Source organism: Typopeltis vanoorti, chromosome 5 (genome assembly GCF_054136105.1).
Source record: "Typopeltis vanoorti isolate ZY-2024b chromosome 5, IOZ_Tvanoo_1.0, whole genome shotgun sequence".
Taxonomy (NCBI): domain Eukaryota; kingdom Metazoa; phylum Arthropoda; class Arachnida; order Uropygi; family Thelyphonidae; genus Typopeltis; species Typopeltis vanoorti.
In genome coordinates, this window is record NC_143553.1 from 102,306,677 (window position 1) to 102,328,050 (window position 21,374).

The following is a 21,374-nucleotide window of genomic DNA, read 5'->3' on the forward strand; positions in this document are numbered from 1 at the left end:
ATGATAGTTTAAACAACTCCACACTTTCTGGATACATAACTGGAAGTGGAAGCAGGGCTCCTGAAATCCACTCGTCATGGGTGAGTTATCAGAGACGAGGGAATTTTCAGCTTCGTTGCATTCAAAATGCATTATCTTATTTTCTTTGCATAATTTATGCATTTTTTTCATTTTGAAATATTATCTCATTCACTGTCAAGTTATTTGATCATGGGCAGTGAATGTAATAAAGAAGTTTTATTTACAACCAGGAGGTAGTATTTATGTAATTAATTGAATTACCTTTTTAGACTGTTTATACCTACCAAAAGTTGGTTTAAATGGAGTTACTTTCAAAGATACCATGCTGCTGTTTCCGAAATGTGAAGTAATTCCTATTTATGACAACATTTGACACTATTTATCTCTCACCCTGTTATAAACAAACTTAAGTTGCATCTACAGTTTAATTTTGAAATAAATAGACAAGTATTTTCAAACATTTTATTTTGCATAACTTGTAAGTCCATTAAACAAAAATAGTAATTTAAGAAGACCAATGTCCATCTTTTTCACTGCCAGCTGTAATTCTCTCAGACAACCTCTTTAATCCTTAAGTTGGTATGCAGTTGTATTGTTGTACTGCAGTAAGTTTATTTTAACAGTTCACAACATGAAATAGCTTAGTGCAATTATATACTTGAACATTAGGTTTAATAGTGTTATTTAAAAAACACAGTCATCTTGCAAAAAGAGTTGTAGACTGAATCACGTTATTGACATCATGAAAAGTTAGTCTAGCTCCATTGTAGGTGTTGACCATTTTCTATAGTTCCAGTGCACTTATTTGTCTTTTCTGTATAGCTGTAGAGCTAGGCTTTTAGATCCCTTGGCAAATTCATAGCTAAGCATCTTTTGTAGTGCGATAATTTCAATTGATACAGTATCCTGCAACTGTTGCCCCTTCTGACACCAGTGCCCTTGGCAACTTCTCCACTGCTAAAGTATTTCTATGTTTCTGTTTCTGTTCAATTATTTTATGAATAATTTATATAAATTACCCTTTCATTATGGGCATTAAATGAAAGGAAATGCAGACTACACCTTTAGTTTTATGCAGTGCGAAACTGAAGGCAGAGTTAAGTGGCCAGAATATACTAAAATACTGGAGATAAAGTTATGTTGTGTCATGAACTAAAAACAATGAAGATGTGCTGTCAAGACAAATAGCTCAAGAAATTCAAATTGTTGTGTTACGAGGACAAAGTTTCATTCTGTAATGTATAAAAAATAACTTGGGACTTCTGACAGAAACCTGAGATTACTACAAGGTTTTTGAGGCCTTTTTGAAGTTGAGACATTTAGGTTTCATGAGACTTCAAAAAATTTTCTTGGTCAGAAGTCACATGAGTAGCTTTTCAAACAAAAATGTAATCTAAAATGCTTAAACACATGAAGTGCCTTATTAATACAACCTATTATAAAGCTAAATTCAGTAAACCAGGTACCGAAAAAAAAGAAAAAAAAAAAAAAACTATACACCCAGTAGTAGAATAGCATCAAAATGACATGAAATGTAAAGAATTTGTGTTGATGATGTCAATAAACAAAAATTAGTTAAGAAGATCAAAGTCTCTTTTAGTGAGCCTTTTTCTAGATGTTTCTTCACATATTTCAAATGAAGAGGAAACACATATATTATATGAAATGCATACACAAAAATTGGAAGAAGTATTTGTACTTTGAGAGATGCAAGATTGAAATTAATAACTTCATATCTTGTCATGGAAGGCTAGTAATTGGTTAGCAGGCAAGTGGAACAAATTAGCATGTAACATGCTTGCAGGGGGGGGGGGAAGAGAGAGAGAGAGAGAGAGAGAGAGACTTATGACAAAATTGAAATGACATGCAGGGGTTACAGTGTACACCTGATACACACACACAGACAGTCTTGCCATAAATACCGTACAACTCCTGCACACACCTATGCGCTGCCCACACAATTGTGTGAGCACAGTTCTGTTAGTGGTGCTGTGCAGCCAGCATTTGTGTGTTTATCACCAGAGAGAGTTATCTAGCTGTATGGGTTAACATGCAGTGAGGAGATTATGAGAACCATGTAGCTGTAATAGCACTTCATAAGGTTGGAATGAAGCCACCTGTTATTTTCAACATGCTAAAAACACTTGGGATCAGTAAGATGTTTGTGTATCAGACACTATTAACCATTGCAATGATACAGAAGACGTATCTGACCACCAAAGAACAGGTTGATCATGTTGCGTTAGGAACATAACAGCTTGCAAGGACTCTGAAGGCACACCTACATTGTAATCCTGCAAGAACACAGAAAGCAATGTCATGAGAGATGAATATGATCAGTAGGATGTTTATATATCGGACTATTAACTGTTATAATGATACAGAAGGCGTATCTGACTGCCAAAGAACAGGTGGACTACGCTGTGAAGGCACACCTCTACCGTAATCCTACGCGAACACAAAGTGATGTCATGAGGGATGAATGTGATCAGTAGGATGTTTATATATCAGACTATTAACTGTTATAATAATACAGAAGACATATATCTGACTGCCAAAGAACAGGTCAACTACATTGCATTAGGACACAACAGTTTGTGAGGGCTGTGAATGCACACCTCCGCTGTACTCCTACAAGTACACAAAGTGATATCATGAGATGAATGTTTCGCAGAGAATGATGTTGCATGTACTAACTATGCTCTTGTACAACTTATGCAGCAGAGGGTGATAAAATCAAAGATATTTCTCTGGCAGCATGCAAACAATGGACACAAAGATATCCTCTTCATGGATGAGAAGATTTTTGATTATTTCATTTAACCCCCAGAACTATCGGATATAAGCCCCCATGGTCGCATGGTACACGCCATAGCACCCCAGGATTCAGAGAGGTCATCACCTCGTGTCAGTGATGGTTTGATGGGTGAGGAAAGGGAGGGAGAAGTGATATATTAGGGAGTATCCAAGTTGCATTTCTGCAACTTTTTAAAACCTCTGCAAAAGTGTATCAAGACACCATGCCAGAACCTGTGCTATGGTTCCTGAACAACACCTTGCTTTATAGTAGTCAGTTGACCTTCCAACAGGACTCAGTCCCTGCACACAGGGTGAAGACCACATAACAGCAGTTGGAGGTGAATGCGCACGATCACATATAGCCATTTGATTGGCCATATGGAAGGCCTGATCTGAATCAGTTGCATTTCAGATTATGGTCAGAGCTTGAGAGAGAGTAGCCTACAAGAAATGACACCACAGTATCACCAGCCTGAAGGTGGATTTGAAGCGAGCAGTGGCAGCATTTCCGTTGGATGTTGTGTATGCCGCCATTGATATGTGGCCTCACAGTCTTTGGGCATGTGTGTAGGCAAAACAGGACAATTTGATCATTGAGTGCTGCTATATGCTTGTATACTATGGTTTGTATGTGCTGAAAGCTGTAAATGATTTACTGATAGATTAAAGGTTTATTTATGCACTGTTCAAGTTGTAACAGTTATGTTAGTTTATGGCTAGACTTGGTGTGTACACAAACACAAATGGGCAAGCAAAATTTTTTTGTTACCAATAGATTTAAGTGGTATTTTTGGAGCCCTGACTAGAGTATCTTTTTGAATTTTTGGTTTTTAATATATCCTGTAAAGGAGAACTTACCTTCTAGTTCATGGATGATTCAATTATCACCATTTTCTTTTTGGCAAATTTGATTGATCATATTTATTATTAATGTAGTAGCCATTACACAAGATGATGAAATAATCTGTCACTTTTTTTTGGAAAAACCCTAATTCTGAAAATTCTCTGATCATCTTACAGAAATTTTATACATACCCATGCTACATTGGGAATCAATCTGCTTTAATATGGGTATGCAAGTTGAGAAAATTAAAAACAGAAACTTAAACTTATATGAAATAAATTTATTAGCTGTAAAATTTTTGCCTTCTTATCATAGTCATCCTCAGTACATTGAAAACGAAACACAATATAAAATTACAATTAAAGAATCATTTCTAAAAAAAAGTACCACTATAGTGTAAATAGAACAAGAGATGTCAGTATTAAAAAAATTACAATAATATAATAATCAGGAATTTGCTTTTATGAAAATTGGCTTTAAAGCTTTTAAAGGCTTTCTGTATATATATATATATATATATATATATATATATATATATATATATATATATATAAAGTTTTTTAAAAAACCTAACTTATAAAATTGCTTGGTATCTTTAACATATATATATATGAAAGCTATTAAAAAACCTAGCTTATAACATTGCTTGGCATCTTTAACATATATATATATATATATATGTTAAAGATGCCTTTCTTTTATATATATATATATATATAAAAGAAAGCTTTTAACAGTTTTAGATAACCAGTCTCTAGTTTTCCTGAAGATATTATTTGGATTCCACTCCCTTATGTTAAAGGGATTTTGGAACATATAGTTTAAGTTCTAAGACCTTTTAATGTTGTGGTGTCCTTACATTCAGCACCATGAACCAGAACACATTCTGGCCTAGCATAACATGCTATCTCAACCAAGCAGTTTTTTGGTAGAAAACTAAGCTTTTACATAGAAGTAGTTTCCTTATATAGAGCACTTATATAGAGTTGTGAGACCTTTCTGCACTGACCAAACTTAAGCAGATCTGATGGTCTTTGGTTATCCCATTTATGGGAAATATTATTACATCATTTTTATGCAAATTCCTGATTATATTATTGTATTTTATTTATTTATTTTTTAATAATTGTGAATTTACTGACTGTGTTTTGTCCTATAAACACTATAGTGGTGCTTTTTGAAAATGATTCTTTAATTGTAATTTTATATTGTGTTCCATTATTAATGTACTGAGGATGCCTATGATATGTAAGGCAAAAATTTTACATCTAATCAATTTATTTCACTTAAATTTAAGTTTTCATCTTTAATTTTTCAAAGGGATCAGTCTCCACTTGATGTATAGCAAATCTGTGCCTTTTATTCGCTTGACAACTGAGATCAACAGGACTGAAATTACAGCTAAATGTAATTGTTTAGTGGAAAAATATGCTCAACATTCCACTTTCATCATCACTGGGTCTCTGGTAAGTTATAGTTCTTTCATTCTCATTGCTACTTGTTGAAGCAAAAAGGTTTCTGGAATTATATATAGCCTCACTAAAATCCTCTTGCTACAGAATGCAAATAAGGATATTTGATCTCTGTAGTTCATAACAATTCGTGTTTGAGTGAAGCACAAAGGATTGACATATAATTTATTTCTTCTCGCCTGTTGTAATTTTAGTCTCCAGTGATTTGGTGATGAGAGGTGATATGCCTTAATGTTTCCTCTTTTTTAAAATGTCTTCAAGAGCATGATAACCATTGAATTTTGTAATTACTGAAATTTATCAAATGGAAGTTGTAATGACCAGGTGTTTTCTTTTGGAAAATAAGCTATTATGCCTGTCTCTGAACTTGTCATTCTTCTGATAACTAAAGGCAGTTTAATAGTAATATTACTTTGATTTTTAACTACAGGATTAATTTTTTTAGTGTTATAGTATTTTGGGTTTTTAAGAAAATGAAAACAATAAATCAGTGCAAACATGCTATATTGTGTATTGCAGATTACAGGACTTTTATTACTTATATTCTCAGTTTTTTTTGTTTTTTTTCCCCTCCAGAGCAATGAAGAAAAAGAAAGGTTAGATGTAACCAAACTATTAGCTAGAATGTTTTCTGACCGGAATTCAGATTTAGCAACACAGAATAAAGCATTGTGGACAAGTTTTTTAGGAAGGTAAGCATTTGATGGTTACACTTTTGTATTTTGGTTGGGGAAAGAATACTCCCCACTTGGGGAGTCCCAATTGGCATCTGCAGCTGTGATGTTTTTGATAGAAATTTACTTTACAAATTGTAAATGTTTAAAATGTTAACTTCTTAAAAAAAGAAAGGAGTTTAAAATACATGTACATAATAGATTGCATAATAAAGAAAATCTTGATATCAAACATGGAAAGTACAGCTTATTAAATGAAAACCCTTTATTATACATATATACCTTATCATGATATAATTGAGGCATAGATGTCTTGTTAATTTAGCAATAGTTTTTATTGATGAATAAGAAGTTCTTGGACATTTTAAGAAGATCTTGAAGATCCTCTGTTGTGCATTGTTGTCCCCCCCCCCTCTCTCTCAACAGCTTCTTTGATCAAATTTGTAAACTCATCAGCTGATTGCACATTATTATCTGTCTTCACCAGAAATCCCACATGATTCTTAATGTGTTTGATCAGCCAGTTGTCAAAAAAATTTTCAGCTCTCTCTCTCTCTCTCAGGTTGCTTTTCTTTCACATTGTTGTATAGGCTTAAAGGAATATGCTTTTCTATATCAGCTTCCATCCATATAATCAAATGCATTTCTTATATAAATTAAGTAGATATTAAATCCAACATCATTTCAAAGCCGAATGCAGAAACTATAAAAGTTTCATGTGAAAATTGACCAGAGAGCTTACGTGAATACACCACCGCTATACCACAAGTTGCCCTAGCCGAACCTTATAGGAAGTGATGAACACATAAAGTGCCCATATATTTGCCTCCTATTGGTTCATTTTGATAAGGTTTCACTAGTCTGACAGCTGTTTCAAACTCATTGGTTTTCATTAGAGACTAGGCAGAAACCTAAGAGAGCAAATACTCTCAGTACTAATGAACTTGAAGTGTCAGAGAGGTGTATTTTCCGTAAGCAAACTCTCGGTTGGTGCGTAAAGTATTTACTAAAATAAAGAGCCAAAAGGCTTCATTTTGGCATTGCAAAATTATATAAATTAAGTGGATATTAAATCCAGCTTCATTTCAAAGCCGAATACAGAAACTATAAAAGTTTCGTGCGAGAGTTTGCAGGAATACACTGCCGCCATACTATGAGTTACCCTCATTCTAGCCGAACCTTATAGGAAGTTGTGAACGTTCAAAGCGTCAGTATATTTGCCTCCTTATTGGTACATTTTGATAAGGTTTTGATAAGGGCACTTTGAGCATTCATCACTTTCTATAAGGTTCGGCTAGGGCAACTGATAGTATGGGTACGGTGTATTCCTGCAAGCTCTCTGGTCAATTTTCACACCTAACTTTTATAGTTTCTGTATTCGGCTGTGAAATGATGTTGGATTTAATATCCACTTAATTTATATAATTTTGCTTTGCCAAAATGAAGCCTTTTGGTTCTTTATTTTAGTAAATACTTTTCTATTTTATGAATATGTATTCACAGTCAGTTTAGCCAGTTTAAAATCATGTGATATGCTTACATTGCTTGATTACCTTTGTACTTCTTAATGATATTTAATTTTTCATCTGAAGATTAATCCTATGCTGACAAATGGATGAACTGCTCATATTGTAAAATTCGATGTAGCTTAAAAATATCAAAGCCCTTTACATTGATTTTAGAGAGGTTAAGTCTCATGAGAACTGTAAATAACCTTGTTTGTTTCTATGTATATTTTGCTAAATATTAATGTAGTTAACCCTATGGGAAGTCACTGTATTTACTGTTTTAACGTCAAAAACAAAGGCAATGCTTTGCCATCAGAACTTTCTATATAGCTATGTGTAAGAGCACAAGAAAGTTGTTTACTATTTTTGTGTAGCTTACAAGCTTTGCGCATAATACCTTTAAAGTTAGTATAGTATCTAAGAGTGCCGCTAGGTTTAGAGAAGTTTCTGCGACCTGAAAGGATAAGAAAAGTATCACAGAGGCCCACTACTTTTAGAGACAAGTTTCTGCTGCCCAACAAAATACGATCAAAAGCATGCACGGAGGAGAACAAAGAGTGGGTCAAACTTAAAAGAAGATGAAAGAGTCATGCCGAATTCTTTGGGGTTTACTACCCTTAGTGAAAGGTCCTGAGATCGCAAAATAAGAGGACCGAGCCGAGCATGAGGGGCTTCCAGTTGTCGGGAGAGGAGAGGTAGTCAGAACCATAGCAGAGGTCAGTTGGAACCAGAGCAGTGGCAGAAGAGAAAGAGGAGAGGCAAGGCCCCAGTTATTAAGCAGGACAGTCCAGGTCCAGTTACCGACAGAGGAAAGCCGAGATCCAGTTGCCGAGAGAGCAAGGCGAAGCACCAGAGCTAGTCGGTGGCAATTAGAGATACACAATCATCGGCAATTAGTAGCAGAAGTGGAGGCAGTTAGAAACGGAAGTTCCCAAAGTAGGATCCAGAGGAGAATTTGCCCATATGCTGAAACCTCTTTGAATAACCTGTGTTATTCAAATACCGCAGATTGCAGACCAAAACTCCTCCAATATCCCGACGTGATACTGCTGAAGCAAGACACTCCTGACGGAAGCCTAAAACTCCAGATGAAAGAAATGCCATAAGAACTTTAGTACAAGACTCGACTGAATGTGCAATACAGAGCCTCTGTAAGTTCCATCCTTTTGTACAAGTTCTCTTATAATCTAGGAGATATATTATATATGGACTGTTAAGAATTAGTTTAATAGTAATAAGAAGAATTAGTTTAATAGTAATAAGAAGTGTCCATAAGAAAGTCAATTGGCATGTTAGAAGTTGATATCAAATTTGTAAAAATAACTTGGCAGAGAGTTAGCTGACCTCTTTGCGAGTAAACTAGAAGTTTAATAAGTTGAATTTGTAAGCAGAGAGTAAATAAGTTTTTGAGTTAGAGATTATTTAGTGTTGAAGTAATGGGGTTCTAATTTTATGCTAAAGATTTTATAGATGGGTAGAGAAAGCAATCCCCCCTGTCGTTTGATTCATGTATATTAAGAAAAGAGTGCTGCCCGATTCTTTATTTTACAATGCACTATTTCTAAAAATAATCGGACTTGTGAGCGGGAAACAACTGAGGCATTAAAAGTGCAGTTTAATTACTTAAGAACCATGACTGTTTATGTAACTTTGTTGAAGGAATTTACGCTAGTAAGAGAGAGATCTACCGGACATTTTATTGAGTCTTGTGCCGAATATTGATATATTGGATGGCTCAGTCTTACAAATAAATTTTCCAGTGTTCATAGGCATATGACTAGTAAATACAGAAGGCGGATAAACATAGTACGCAGTAGAATAAGTTTACGAGAGAAAAGGAGCGCATTGCTAATTAGTCATAAAGAATAAAAGAAGATATTACAATAACGCAGCGGACAGCATACGTTTACAATATCACTTGGTTTTGATAAGAGGCCTCTTTGAACCAAATTTGCACATGGTAGTCCCATGAAAATTTATTAAAAGCAGTTAACCCTGTAAATCAAAGTAAAATAAATATGATATGAGAAGAGACTACAACAAATGAATGAGTATATTATAGGTTGGAATACAAGGCATGTTCAAAAAAAGACCGAACTTTTGTTATAAAGACTATTGCTCATTTTACAACATTTTAAGCACTGTCTCCTTCAAAGTTGTCCCCCCCCCCCCCCTTTCCTGGTGATACACTGTTCTCAGCGTTTCTTCTATTGTTGGAATGCTTCCTGTAACGCACTTTCTGTGATGGGTCGCCATTCTCTTATTTTATTTTCCCGAATCTCCTCTATGGTTGGGAAACGACAACCTTTCAAAGTAGTTTTAAGTTTGGGAAACAGGAAGAAGTCTCCTGGAGCTAAGTCCAGAGACTATTTGCATTGGCAAGCAGTTCCTGACCCATTTCAACACAGTTCTCTTTCTGATCATCAGTCAACAAACACGGCACGAATTTTGCACTAATGCACTGATTCAATTTTGACTGAAGTGTTTCAGTCAAAATTTGATGGCAAGATGCTGATGCCCACTCTGTCAGCAACTTCTTGGACAATTAAATGACGATTTCCATGAATCACAGCACGAACTCTCTTGACATTGTCATCGTCTGTTGATCTGGGAGGTTGTCCAGGTCTGGGATCTTCACTGATTGACGTTCTGCCCTTTTTAAAATGCTTAAACCACTCACGGCATTGCATTCGGCTCATACAGTCCTCCCTGTATACTTGGTTAAGCAATTGAAATGTCTCTATAAAATTTTTACTAAGTTTGCAGCAAAATGTCACGTGCACACGCACGCATGCATGCACACTCACACACACATGCGCATTCTTCAAGCTCTTTCATTGTCACTTTGTCACTAATCTGATGAACAGCTTGTGCATGTGCTCATTTCAGTGAATGTAACTCAACGACTAATGCTCATAGCAGAATGGGGCAAATGGCAGTTTGTTGTCAAAACCTGCTACTAGGTGTGCTCAGTAACCATTGCTTGCTCTCTGTGCCAGTTGGTGTACTATTTAAAAAGTTTGGTCTTTTTTTTGAACATCTCTCTCGTATATGCTGCTGAACACACTCTTCAAAATGTGGTTTCATTGGAAACTTCACTTAGATTACTTGTAATTGCTGATTGGCATAATGCTGTTTCACTGGAATCTTTCCTGATGTTCATAACTCTGGATCAGCATAAATTGGATCTGTGTAAATCGGAGTCTGTCTGCCAATTTTTAGTTTTTCATTTTTACGTACAATTTGCAGTCTTTCAGTTATATATTATGTCTATCTGTTTTCCATGACTTCAAAATTACTTTTCAGGATGTTTTGAATATATACTATTGACTACTCTGTGGAAGGTAAGACTCGTGTTTGTTGGAAATGTCTGCCTCTCAGAGAAACCTTTATTTTACAGGAATATTTTGGCATAAAACTTTATTTTATACCAAATTTAGAGATAGTAGCTCTTGTTGCCCAGTTTGGACTTCTGGGCATGTGCACAGAAACCTCATAAATTAAAATTTATGATAAAAGGAATTTTTGAACTGTATTTGGAGATTGTGGCTACATGAATATTCATAAAATTGTAATTTATCAAATGACTATTCATCAAACAATTTAATAAATCAGAATTCATAAAAGCAATTCATCAAACAGCAGTTCACTGAACTACAATTCACTGATAATTTTCAAATATTCCTTTCATAATTCATCAAAACAGATATTCCTTGCTAATTTTTGTTTTAAAGTTTTCAGTCACATTACATAAGATACAGATTAAAAATTTGTATCTTAAAAAATTGAAATAGTAATTTAATTGTATTCTACAACATTATTTTACAATGTGTACACACTACTTTTATGGTATATGGTGATTCAGGCAAAAAAAGGCAAATTTTATAAGCGTTCTAAGTACAAATCTGAGTGAAATCCTATAATAACTTTGCTAAATGGACAAAATGAATCTTAAAGGAGCTTATACATTTGCAAAATGTGCTAATAAATAAATAAATTATCATTGTTGTTGAGTTTGATCGAAATTATAAGGATTCCATGCCATGAGAGGTTGCCTGGTTACCATTTGCCAGTGAACTTTCTGGATGGATTAATGTTAATATAAATTAAGTTAAGGGGATAATAAATCCCTCATTATTTTAAAGCCGAATAAAAAACTCGAAGATCGAAATCTAAGAGTTTCATGCCAAAGAACAATCGGCGCGTCCCAGCGTAAGTCAACACCTGGTAGTACAACACTAGGGCAACTTGGAGCAAAGGTGGAGCAAGTTTCGATCCTGTCCTTAATATTTTCTCATAATGTAAAATGCAGCTCCTAGGAGATGTATTACTGTTTTACATTATGAGGGAAGGTCACTACCCAGACCTGTTTCGACCTTTATTAAGGTCTCATCAGTTGAGTAGGTAGACCTGGATAATACCAAAGTTTACGTGAACAGAACTTACATACTTTACTATACGAATTGCCAGAAAGGTGTACCCATATATTATTACTACAATAAAATAATGAGCTTAAATTAATGAAGGATTTATTATCCCCTTAACTTAATTTACATCGACGAAAAAAATAGCCTCTTGGCTCTTTATTGTAATGTTAATATATTTAAACAAATTTCAAAGAGCTGACATCCTGATGTTGAAGGGTAAAAATAGATAAAACTGGAATACTCCAATCACAATCACTAGAGAATTTGATGAAATCAGTGTTTTGGAAACACTTGAAAGGCACCAATCAACAGAAGAATGCTGCTTGTCATAGTCAACTCTTTTTGAGTTGAGTGTTCTATGGTTAAAAACAACTATGATAAAATTTTGTACTTTATTTAATGAGCCTGTTGTTGCATTTGTAGATTAAAGTATTTTTTTGTTGTTTTCATTTTTGAACTGACTGTTCTCTTAGTCTCTCATTCTTTTTTTTTTTTTCCCAACCTTATTATTGTTTATTTTGTAACTCATGGGAATAAATGAATTAAGCTGATTAAATCAGCATTTGTTCCCCATGGAATTATTCTGCAAATGACCAGATTCATTGACAAAATGTAGAAAAATAATCTTAGGAAAAGTATAATCCAAATATTTCTTTAATTTCATTCCTTCAAAAGTACTTCATTCAAAATATAGAATCATAATATGAAATCATACCAATTTTTTGACACCTATCTTTCCAGAAACAAATTTTTTTCACAATGTTCTTTCATTTTTTTTTTTAAAGTACACAGGTTATTTTATCAGTATTTTTGCTAGCACATTGAAGATAATTATATGAATAGTATTATTAATATTTATATTGTTTTAGTTTCTAAATATACAATTGACCCTTGAAGAACACGGGTTTGAACTGCGTGGATCCACTTACACACGGATTTTTTTGAATAAATATATTCGAAAATGTTTTGGAGATTTGCAACAATTTGAATTATTTATTTATTTATGGCAATTATTTATTTATCCTATGGCAATTATTTATTTATCCTATGGCAATCTACATACAGTTATAAAAGTGCATGTATATATATCGGTACAAATATATAAAAGGTAAATAAAAAAATGTAAATGACAAACAATTAGGGTAAAACATAGGCAGTATCACTTTTGGTGGACAAAGCACTGCCTGTACATAATAAGATCTAGTTCTCTGATCCAGTCTGTAACAGGCGGTGTCACCTCCAGGAAATCGCTTCTTTGACCTGCATATGTGCGAAGATTGCACTCAGTGGAAATATGATAGAATGATTGGTTTGGGTATCCACAGTCACACTCCGGTGAGGGAATTTTCCTCTACTTGTACAGAAAACTTGCATATCTTCCATGGCTGGTACAAATCCTGTTCAATGTTATCCATGTCTTTCAGCTCACTTCCATACCCAGGATGTTGAGGCAGCGCCTATCAAACCAAATTTCAAGTTGGGCATTAGTATTTATGCTCCACATTCGTTTCCATTGAATTAATATTATAGTTAGTCAACTAAACATCTCAGATGTTTAGCTTCACAAAGAGGGTGCTTTCTTGATTTCAATTTGTTAAGCTGTAATTCTGATATGTCATTATGTATAGGCAGTTCAGTATTTCTGAGCATTTTGTCATATTCTTGTAATAGAATGTCACATCTTCATAGATTTGATGTTACTCAGCATTGGAAGCCAATAAACGGGAGTTGTTTTTATGTTTCCAGATATAAATTGCATTGTGGTGTTAAGCTGGCGGTCATTTAGTTTAGTATGGCAGCTGTTGAGCCAGACTGGAGCACAGTACTTCTCCACCAAAAAAACCAGACTGAGTGCAGATGTTCATAATGTGTTTGTTGCTACACCCCAGGAAGTGCCACATAATTTCTGAATGATGTTATTTCTAGTTCTTATTTTACCAGCTGCGTTTTCAGCGTGTTTCTAGTTGGGTGTAACTCTTAGGGTATTTGTTAGGGCATAGGACTGAATTTCCAAATGGGATGTTCAACTCGTCTTATGCCAATTTATTACTGAGATGGAAAGTTGACACTTCAGTTTTACTTTGGCTCGGTTGTAGTCTCCATTGCTTAAAGTAAATATGCATAGAGGCAAGGTTGTTTGTGAGAGTTTCCTCCATCCATCTTAGTTCTCTATTTCTGGTGGCTAGCGCTATGTCATCCGCATAACAGAATTTTCTATATATTGTATCTGGCATATCGGCTATATATAAGCTAAATAAGAGAGGGGTGCCAATACTGAGCCTTGTGGTAAGCCATTGTTAAGTTTCTTCTGGTTACTAATATTTTCTCCAAGGACAACACGGAAATATCTATTGCTTGAACATGTTATTAACAAGTTGTATTGTTTTTCGACATGGTAGTACTTTCATTAATTTATACAGCATGCTCTCTCTCTCTCTCTCTGGACAGTGCTGTATGCAGCAGTTAGATCAAGAAAAACTGCAGAAGTTTTTAGATTTCGTTGAAATCCCCCTTCTATGTATGATGTCAGTGTCAGAACCTGGTCACAACAAAGGCCTAAAGCCCGCCTGTTCAATCAGAATGTGTTCAAAGATGGTGTTGCTTATGCGGTTATACAAAAATCTTTCCAGTAGCTTATATGCGCAGCTTAGTAATGCAATTGGTCAATAATTTGTGGGTTGTCAGTTGATTTTCTTGGTTTGGAAAGGGCTATTATCGTAGCTTTCTTAAATTCTTTCAGTAACACGGCAGTGTTCATTATTTCCAAAAAGAAATGGGTGAGCCATTTTTTGGTGTTTTTGTGAGCATGAATAAGAAATTCTGGGTGAACTGTGTTGAACCCCTGGGGTCTTTCCTGTATTTGTATCAGCTAGTGCATTGTTGATTTCCTCGTTGTTGAAGGGTCTTGCACATTTTAATTCATCTTGTAGTTTACCCTTTAATTCTCTCGCTTCTCTTTTAACTTCGATGGTATGATTTCTGTCACGTTAGCATCTCAAGATTTTAATATGATTAGCAATTTGGGTTTGGTGTAACATCTCTTTTTAATAGTCACATTGTGGCGCTTCCTAGCTTCCGTAACACACTCCAAGACTTCCTACTGCCTAAAGTCCAGTCTTTCAATTGTCTCAGTCCAGCTTTGTTGTCTTGCTGCATCCAATTCATGAAGGAGATCATTTGCAATTTTCAAATCACTACTCTCCAAAAAATTTTCATAAAGTTGTTCACTCAATTCGTTCCATCCAGGAACGAATTGAGTGAATCTATGAATCTATAGCCCCTAGGGATATGTTTTTTAGCTATAGAGATGACAGCTCCTACAAATCGGTTGTAGTTATTGGGTACAGGAGATATGAAGCGAACACACTTGTCAAGGTCAGTGGCATATTTTTCCCAATCGGCTCTTTGAAAATTCCATCTCAGGTTGGAAATTGATTGGAGAAGAGAGTATTTTTATGTCTACATCAGGGAGGAACGGCCTCCTTGATTATGAAATTATGAAAACTAAATTTTTGGAAAACTATAAAATAGATTACAAAACAACAAAAAGAAAAAAGAAATAGTACAATATCTACAAGACCAGCACCATAACAGTGTGCTGACTGTTTCATAGGAAATCATCATCAGATGGTGAATAGTGCAAAAAAAAAAAAAAATCCTGGTAATTGCCATTCTTTATATGCTTGAGATCTTGTATGTGGCTATCAAGGTAGGCCTCTAAGATGCTCTTGTAATAAAAGTTTTCACCTAGTTACCAAGTAAGTTATACTTACTTGGTAACCAGGCAAAACATACTACCAAGCAGAACCGCTCTGCTCCTTGGAATTAAGCTCAAAGATGAATATTATTAAATGCCATCAGTGGGAGCTAGACCCAGAAGAGATTTGAAGTAATGCAGTCCTATATTTCCCATTTATAAGTCATTTATATAGAAGTCTGTAACACTTTCTTTGTTTCCTTGCCCACATTTCTGTAACTCCCAAAGATTGGGGCTTATGTTCCTCACTTTGGAATATTAGGATGCCAAAGTATCTTTAAACTTTGAATACTCTAACGTTTCTCTAAGAATAGGGGAAGAATTTAAACAGATCTTTGCTATACCAACCAGTTTGTTTCTTAGGAGAATTAGTAACTGGAAGTCTGTCCACTTCCCAATTTTTCTTAATTCCTGTACAAAACCCAAATAGGAATGAATGTCATCATTATCATCCCCAGAGAACGATGGAATAAAAAGGTGAGGATTTACAGTTCTAAAAAACTCCTTGTCATCCATTCTTATGTCAGTGCTAGTTAGCTTACAATCAGTAGTATCACAATTCATTCAATTTCAAATTGCAAAAAAATGCTACTTGCTAAACTTTACCTGTTCCTTAAGCCAAAACTATTCCAATCCACTTCACTTGAATTTATTATGTGGATTTTATCCTGTCAACTGAGCCATTGTAAATTTTATCTCTTCCTCTTTATTATCTTATTATTATATTAGTTTTATTTAATCCCTGTCAGTTTCTCCTTTGTAAAATATTTACTTTCTTTACTTTTCCTTTTATCTATTCTATCTAACTACTTCCTTACTTAAATTTGTTCTTGCCCCCCCCCTTTCTGCAGTTAGAGCTCGTGTTATGTCTATCTAACGTAACAGTCCCTGAGCAATTGCACAATATCAGTTAAGAAATTTATTTGATCTTAACGACTGCACCACTTAATTGATCCTTTTAAGTTTGAAAGTCAGGGTGAGAAGATAACATAAAAAGTTAATATTTCTATACTTCTATACAATATCTTTATATGCAAGTCATGGCTCGTAACTTTTCTCTATTTCCGCAGGCTCGTTAATATTTTCGGGATAGTGCATTGGCTAAGGAATGAGAACCAGGTAATTAGAAAACAAAAACATGTTTATTATCAAACTAAAAGATATGATACAGAGTATATAAAAGTTGATTAAAGATTAACTTAATCAAAGGCTCTTTAACACATAATATTACTTGTTATCTGAGCAATAGAAACTATAGTGCTTTCACTATCAGAAAAACCTATTGTGCCTTGATATAAAGGTGTCTTCTATGACACAACTTGGTGGCTTACAAACATGTAAATATTCCAGGAGGGATTACATTAACTTTCTTCCAACACCAATACTTAATTGATACTAATTCAGACATTATCACAAGCAACTTATGAATTAGACATACTTAACAATACAAGTTCTTCCCTTATTCAAAATTCAATATAACTGCCAGTTAACAAGTAACCTCTCTCAATCCTTTACGATTTTGAGTTACAATCATATAACATACTACAAACAAAATAATGGTTTACTTGCTAACAAACTCGAGAGGAAACTCCGATTTATTCAGTATCACACATAGAGACTTCCGTCCGGTCAATCCTCAAGAGTTTTCCTTCAGCGGACGCACTGGGGTTCTGTCTTAGCTACCAGGAGCCTAGAGTGAGCTGGCGGCAGAGAAACAACTGGCATCAGGAAAAGTGATTCTCCTGGATTCAGGAAGGAACCCCCATAGAAGTCGTAGGTGAAGAGCCAAGCAAGAGACCAAGGACTAAAAAACCAGAATAACGTGCTGCATTGCCTTTTATTCCATTTTCCTTCCTTTGTTCTTAAGTAAGAGTATTCGTGGATTAGCCAGAAGTAATGAAAGAATTGACATCATCGCTGGTCGTTTGGCGTTACAATTTTGGTGGTATTCTGTGCTAATCTGGCTTAACTCCTATTAAACTTCTACAAACAAGTCTAAAGTGCAGGTGCATTCTAACAGTATTCTTTTATATTTCAACATCTTACTAAGCACATTTTTTTCTTATAATTTTAGACAAAAAAATTGGAAAAATCCTTAGCGAAAATTCTCTTAAAAAATAATTTCTCGTGAGATTTTACACTATATTGTGCACTTGATCAATGATTTCTGGCGCTGTTACACTTTTTGGACGTCCTTCACGTGGATCATCTTCAAGGCTGGTACAGCCATGTTTAAACTTGGCAGCCCATTTCTTAATTGTCGAAAACAAAGGAGAAGACTGTCCATAAACTTTTATGAACTTCAAATGGATTTATTTTGGCGTTAAACCTTATTTTACAAAGAATTTTTATAACTGCACTTTTATAACAAAGAATTTTTATATTCAATTTTATCCAATTTAGGGGATACAACACTTTTGCTTCAGACAGCTGTATAAAACAAACTACTTGATAGAATGACTTGCAATTTCACATGGATGCTTATGACAGACCAACTAAGAAAAAAAAATCTTGCTATAGTGTCGTCATCAATGGCCAGGCTGAGAACTTTTCAGATCACCCTCGTACACATTAGTACTATGGAATGCAAAAATTTCAGGAGAAAGAAGATTTGTTAACATGCATTTCTGTATTATACAAGGTGGGGGGGGGGGGGTCTGGAAAGTTCTGATAATCACCTTGAAGATATTGAGGTAGAACCATGTAACTTACACATTCCAAATATTCTCCACGAAGTGTTATATGCTTGTTGCAATGCTGCTGCATCATTTGCAATCTTTTGAGATAAAAGTCTTTCCCTTGTTGCACAAACCATTATCATTTTTATTCTAGGGTGTTTATCAGAAATTTTCAGCCCACCTCATATATTCATCTGGATGGTGGTCCAGAATAAAATGTTTTTTTATAATTCTACTAGTTTTACATTACTTATATGATGCTCCTTAGAGAGCAAAAGTGCAAAATTTATATTAGAGAAAACAGTATTAAAAAACTAACAGAACAAACTTGTTCATACTACAAGCCAATGATATAGTCTACACCAGTTCTGTTAATGTTGTCAATTTTCTCTGATTATAATATCAGATATTATACTAGGGGTGTTCAAAAAAAAGACCGAACTTTTTAAAATAGCACGCCAACCAGCACAGAGAGTGCTCTGTGGCTACTGAGTGCACCTAGTGGCAGGTTTGTTGTCAAAACCTGCAGAATAGGGCAAATGAACATTAGTCGTCAAAAAACTTCAGATATAAAATTTGTGTCACGTTTTTTGATTGACGATCAGAAAGAGAACCATGTTGGAATCAGCCAGGAACTGTTTGCCAGTGCAAATGGTAATGAAAACTTTCTTAAGAACATCATAACAGGATGTGAGACATGGGTTTATGGCTATGATGTTGAAACCAAACCATGGAGATTCTGGAAAATGCACAGCATCACAGAAAGTGTATTCCAGGAAGCAGCATTCCAACCATGGAAGAAGCATTGGGAGCAGTGTATCGTAACTAGAGGATACTGCTTTCAAGTGCTTAAAATGTTGTAAAATGAGCAATAAAGTCTTTATAGCAAAAGTTCAGTTTTTTTTTAACACTGTCTTGTCCTTTTTTCTCCCCTCTTCTGGAAAAGCTTTCCATATGGAGCATAACCACTAGTTAGGTAATAATAAAAAATGTAGTTTTATTTTATATGGTTTATTTCAGCACACTTTCCAAATGAGATACTTGTAAACATTGGATTTGAATATCTGGAATGCCTTATCTGAGAGTGTGGTGTCTGCAAGGAGTTTGAGTGTGTTTAAGACATGGTATGATGAGATGTGTGTGTGTGATAAAAGGACCTCCTAGATGAGTCTTTGACTCCATCAGGTCTTGGGGTAATAATAATGTCTGTTCTAAAACACAGAAGTAATGAACAGTGTAAAAAAAAAAAAAAAAAAAAAAAAAAAAAAAAAAGTTCGGTGAGTTGAGTTGACATGTGAAAACTTTAGAACAGGTGTTGTTCAAGTGTTATTGAGTGTTAAGTGGAAATATATGTTGGAAATATGAGCAGTAGAAACAATGTCTGTGTGTGAAATGAAATACTGTGGTAGTCATTTGGTGAGATATGGGGTCAACCAGATTGCTTTCTTTACTCAATTGAAGATTTTTAGGGTGCTATTATGCTCTCACCCAAAGTAACATTATTACTTTTATTACTTTGCCTCTGGAAAAAAAAATGTTGGCAAAACTATTTTTTGGATGTTGAGAAAGTATATATGTGATATGTTTATGCCAAGAAACAGTTTGAAGTTAGTTATTCCAAGTGGAATGTCATTTTTTCGAGAGATTTGGGTATTGTCAAAAGTAAACCTAGAAAAGTTTTTTGTTAGAAATTTGACCTGATGATTTTGCTAGCAGTTAAGTTAAAAAGAAATTAATATCCTTCTCACACTCCTCATATCAGATTCTCATTAAAGAATAATTTGGAGATCATATTTTAGAGTTGTAGAAGTTAATATTCTGAAAGCTTTGTTGATTTGTGTAGTGCAAGTTTGATGACAGAGGAGTATAGTGAATTACCATCAGCAGAACTGTCGCTGCAATTTGCATTATCTGGAGAATGTTATTGATATATAGAAAGGAGAGAGTAGGTGAATGAACTGGGACTTATGGAACCTTAGCAATTAGTTGCAAATTTTTGAGGATAAATATCTGTCTGCTCTCACATAATGTGCAGCAAGAGAATGCTAGGAACTCTATTATATGTCATGAGATTGATCATGTGACACACCATTGACTCTTGTGCCACATTTGACCAGATTCCTTAGAGATATCAAAAGCAACCACTTGAGGTTCACCAAAACTTTTCTGTTGCATTTGGACCAAAGGTAGGTGATCTTAGCAATCATTGGCCAATTGGATAGGGCCTTTCATTTTCCAGCTAACAGGCTCTAGATTCATCTCTCTTCCTCTCTCACTCACTATGATGGTATGGATATCTGTAGTAGTAGACAAATTTCATCTCCCACTGCAAGACCACTGCCTTTTTTATTGGAATCCTGTAGGGATTGGAAAAGTTCCATATTTGTTCTCTAGCGAAAGTTTGTCGAATACCTGATCCTTAATTCACCCATAGTATTATGTGTGAAATATGTTCTTTATCATTTCATAGTTAGGATGAGGTGAGAAATCACAAAGATTATTCCATTTAGCCATCTTATAATAAAAGCCAATACATAGATCAGAGTGGCTATGGGAGCAGTGCTAAAACGGGAGAACTCAACACTCATTTTGATAAAATTATGGAGACTACTACCATCATCATCAAATTCCTGACATGTATCCTCAAGGGGTATACAGGACATGATAGTACTACACGAAAAATTTATATCATTACTAACTTCCTATCTACAATTTTCCTCCAAATCAGTCTGTTACTTGTCAAGACTCCAACATTATCAGGTTTTATATTTCTATTGTCTAAGGCACTTTGTACCGTATCAATCCACCTATATCTTGGTCTTCCTCTGGGTCGTTTTCCTGCCAACCTGGCAGAGAACACTTGGTTTGCTAATCTTTCCTCTCCCATTCTGTTCAAGTGACCATACCACCTGAGATTAGCTCTGTTAACACATTCCTGGATGCTGACAATGTCAAGTTCTTTCCTAATATCCTCCTTTTTAATATGATATTGCCATTGATGCCATCTGTTCATGCCTCTGATCTTTCTCAGGACTCTCATATCTGCAGTCTCTAGTCTTTGGTCAAATGTTTTACTTCTGACCCAGTTCTCAGATCCATAAATTAAAATTTTTAACACTGTCTTGTATACAGCTAATTTATTGTTTTGACTAATTTCTCTCTTATTCCATATAAATTTATTCAGTTGACTTCCT

The 21,374-nt window shown here is 34.8% G+C and overlaps 1 protein-coding gene across 1 annotated transcript in view; it reads left to right on the forward strand.

The window, feature by feature from the left end:
* The window catches only part of LOC150106699 (sister chromatid cohesion protein PDS5 homolog A-like), a 670,786-nt gene that overhangs the window by 153,752 nt on the left and 495,660 nt on the right, over positions 1-21,374 (forward strand). The window contains exon 9 of the mRNA XM_090393290.1: positions 5,713-5,828. Within this exon, the coding sequence (XP_090249416.1) occupies positions 5,713-5,828 (116 nt within the window). The remainder of the gene's footprint in view (positions 1-5,712; positions 5,829-21,374) is intronic.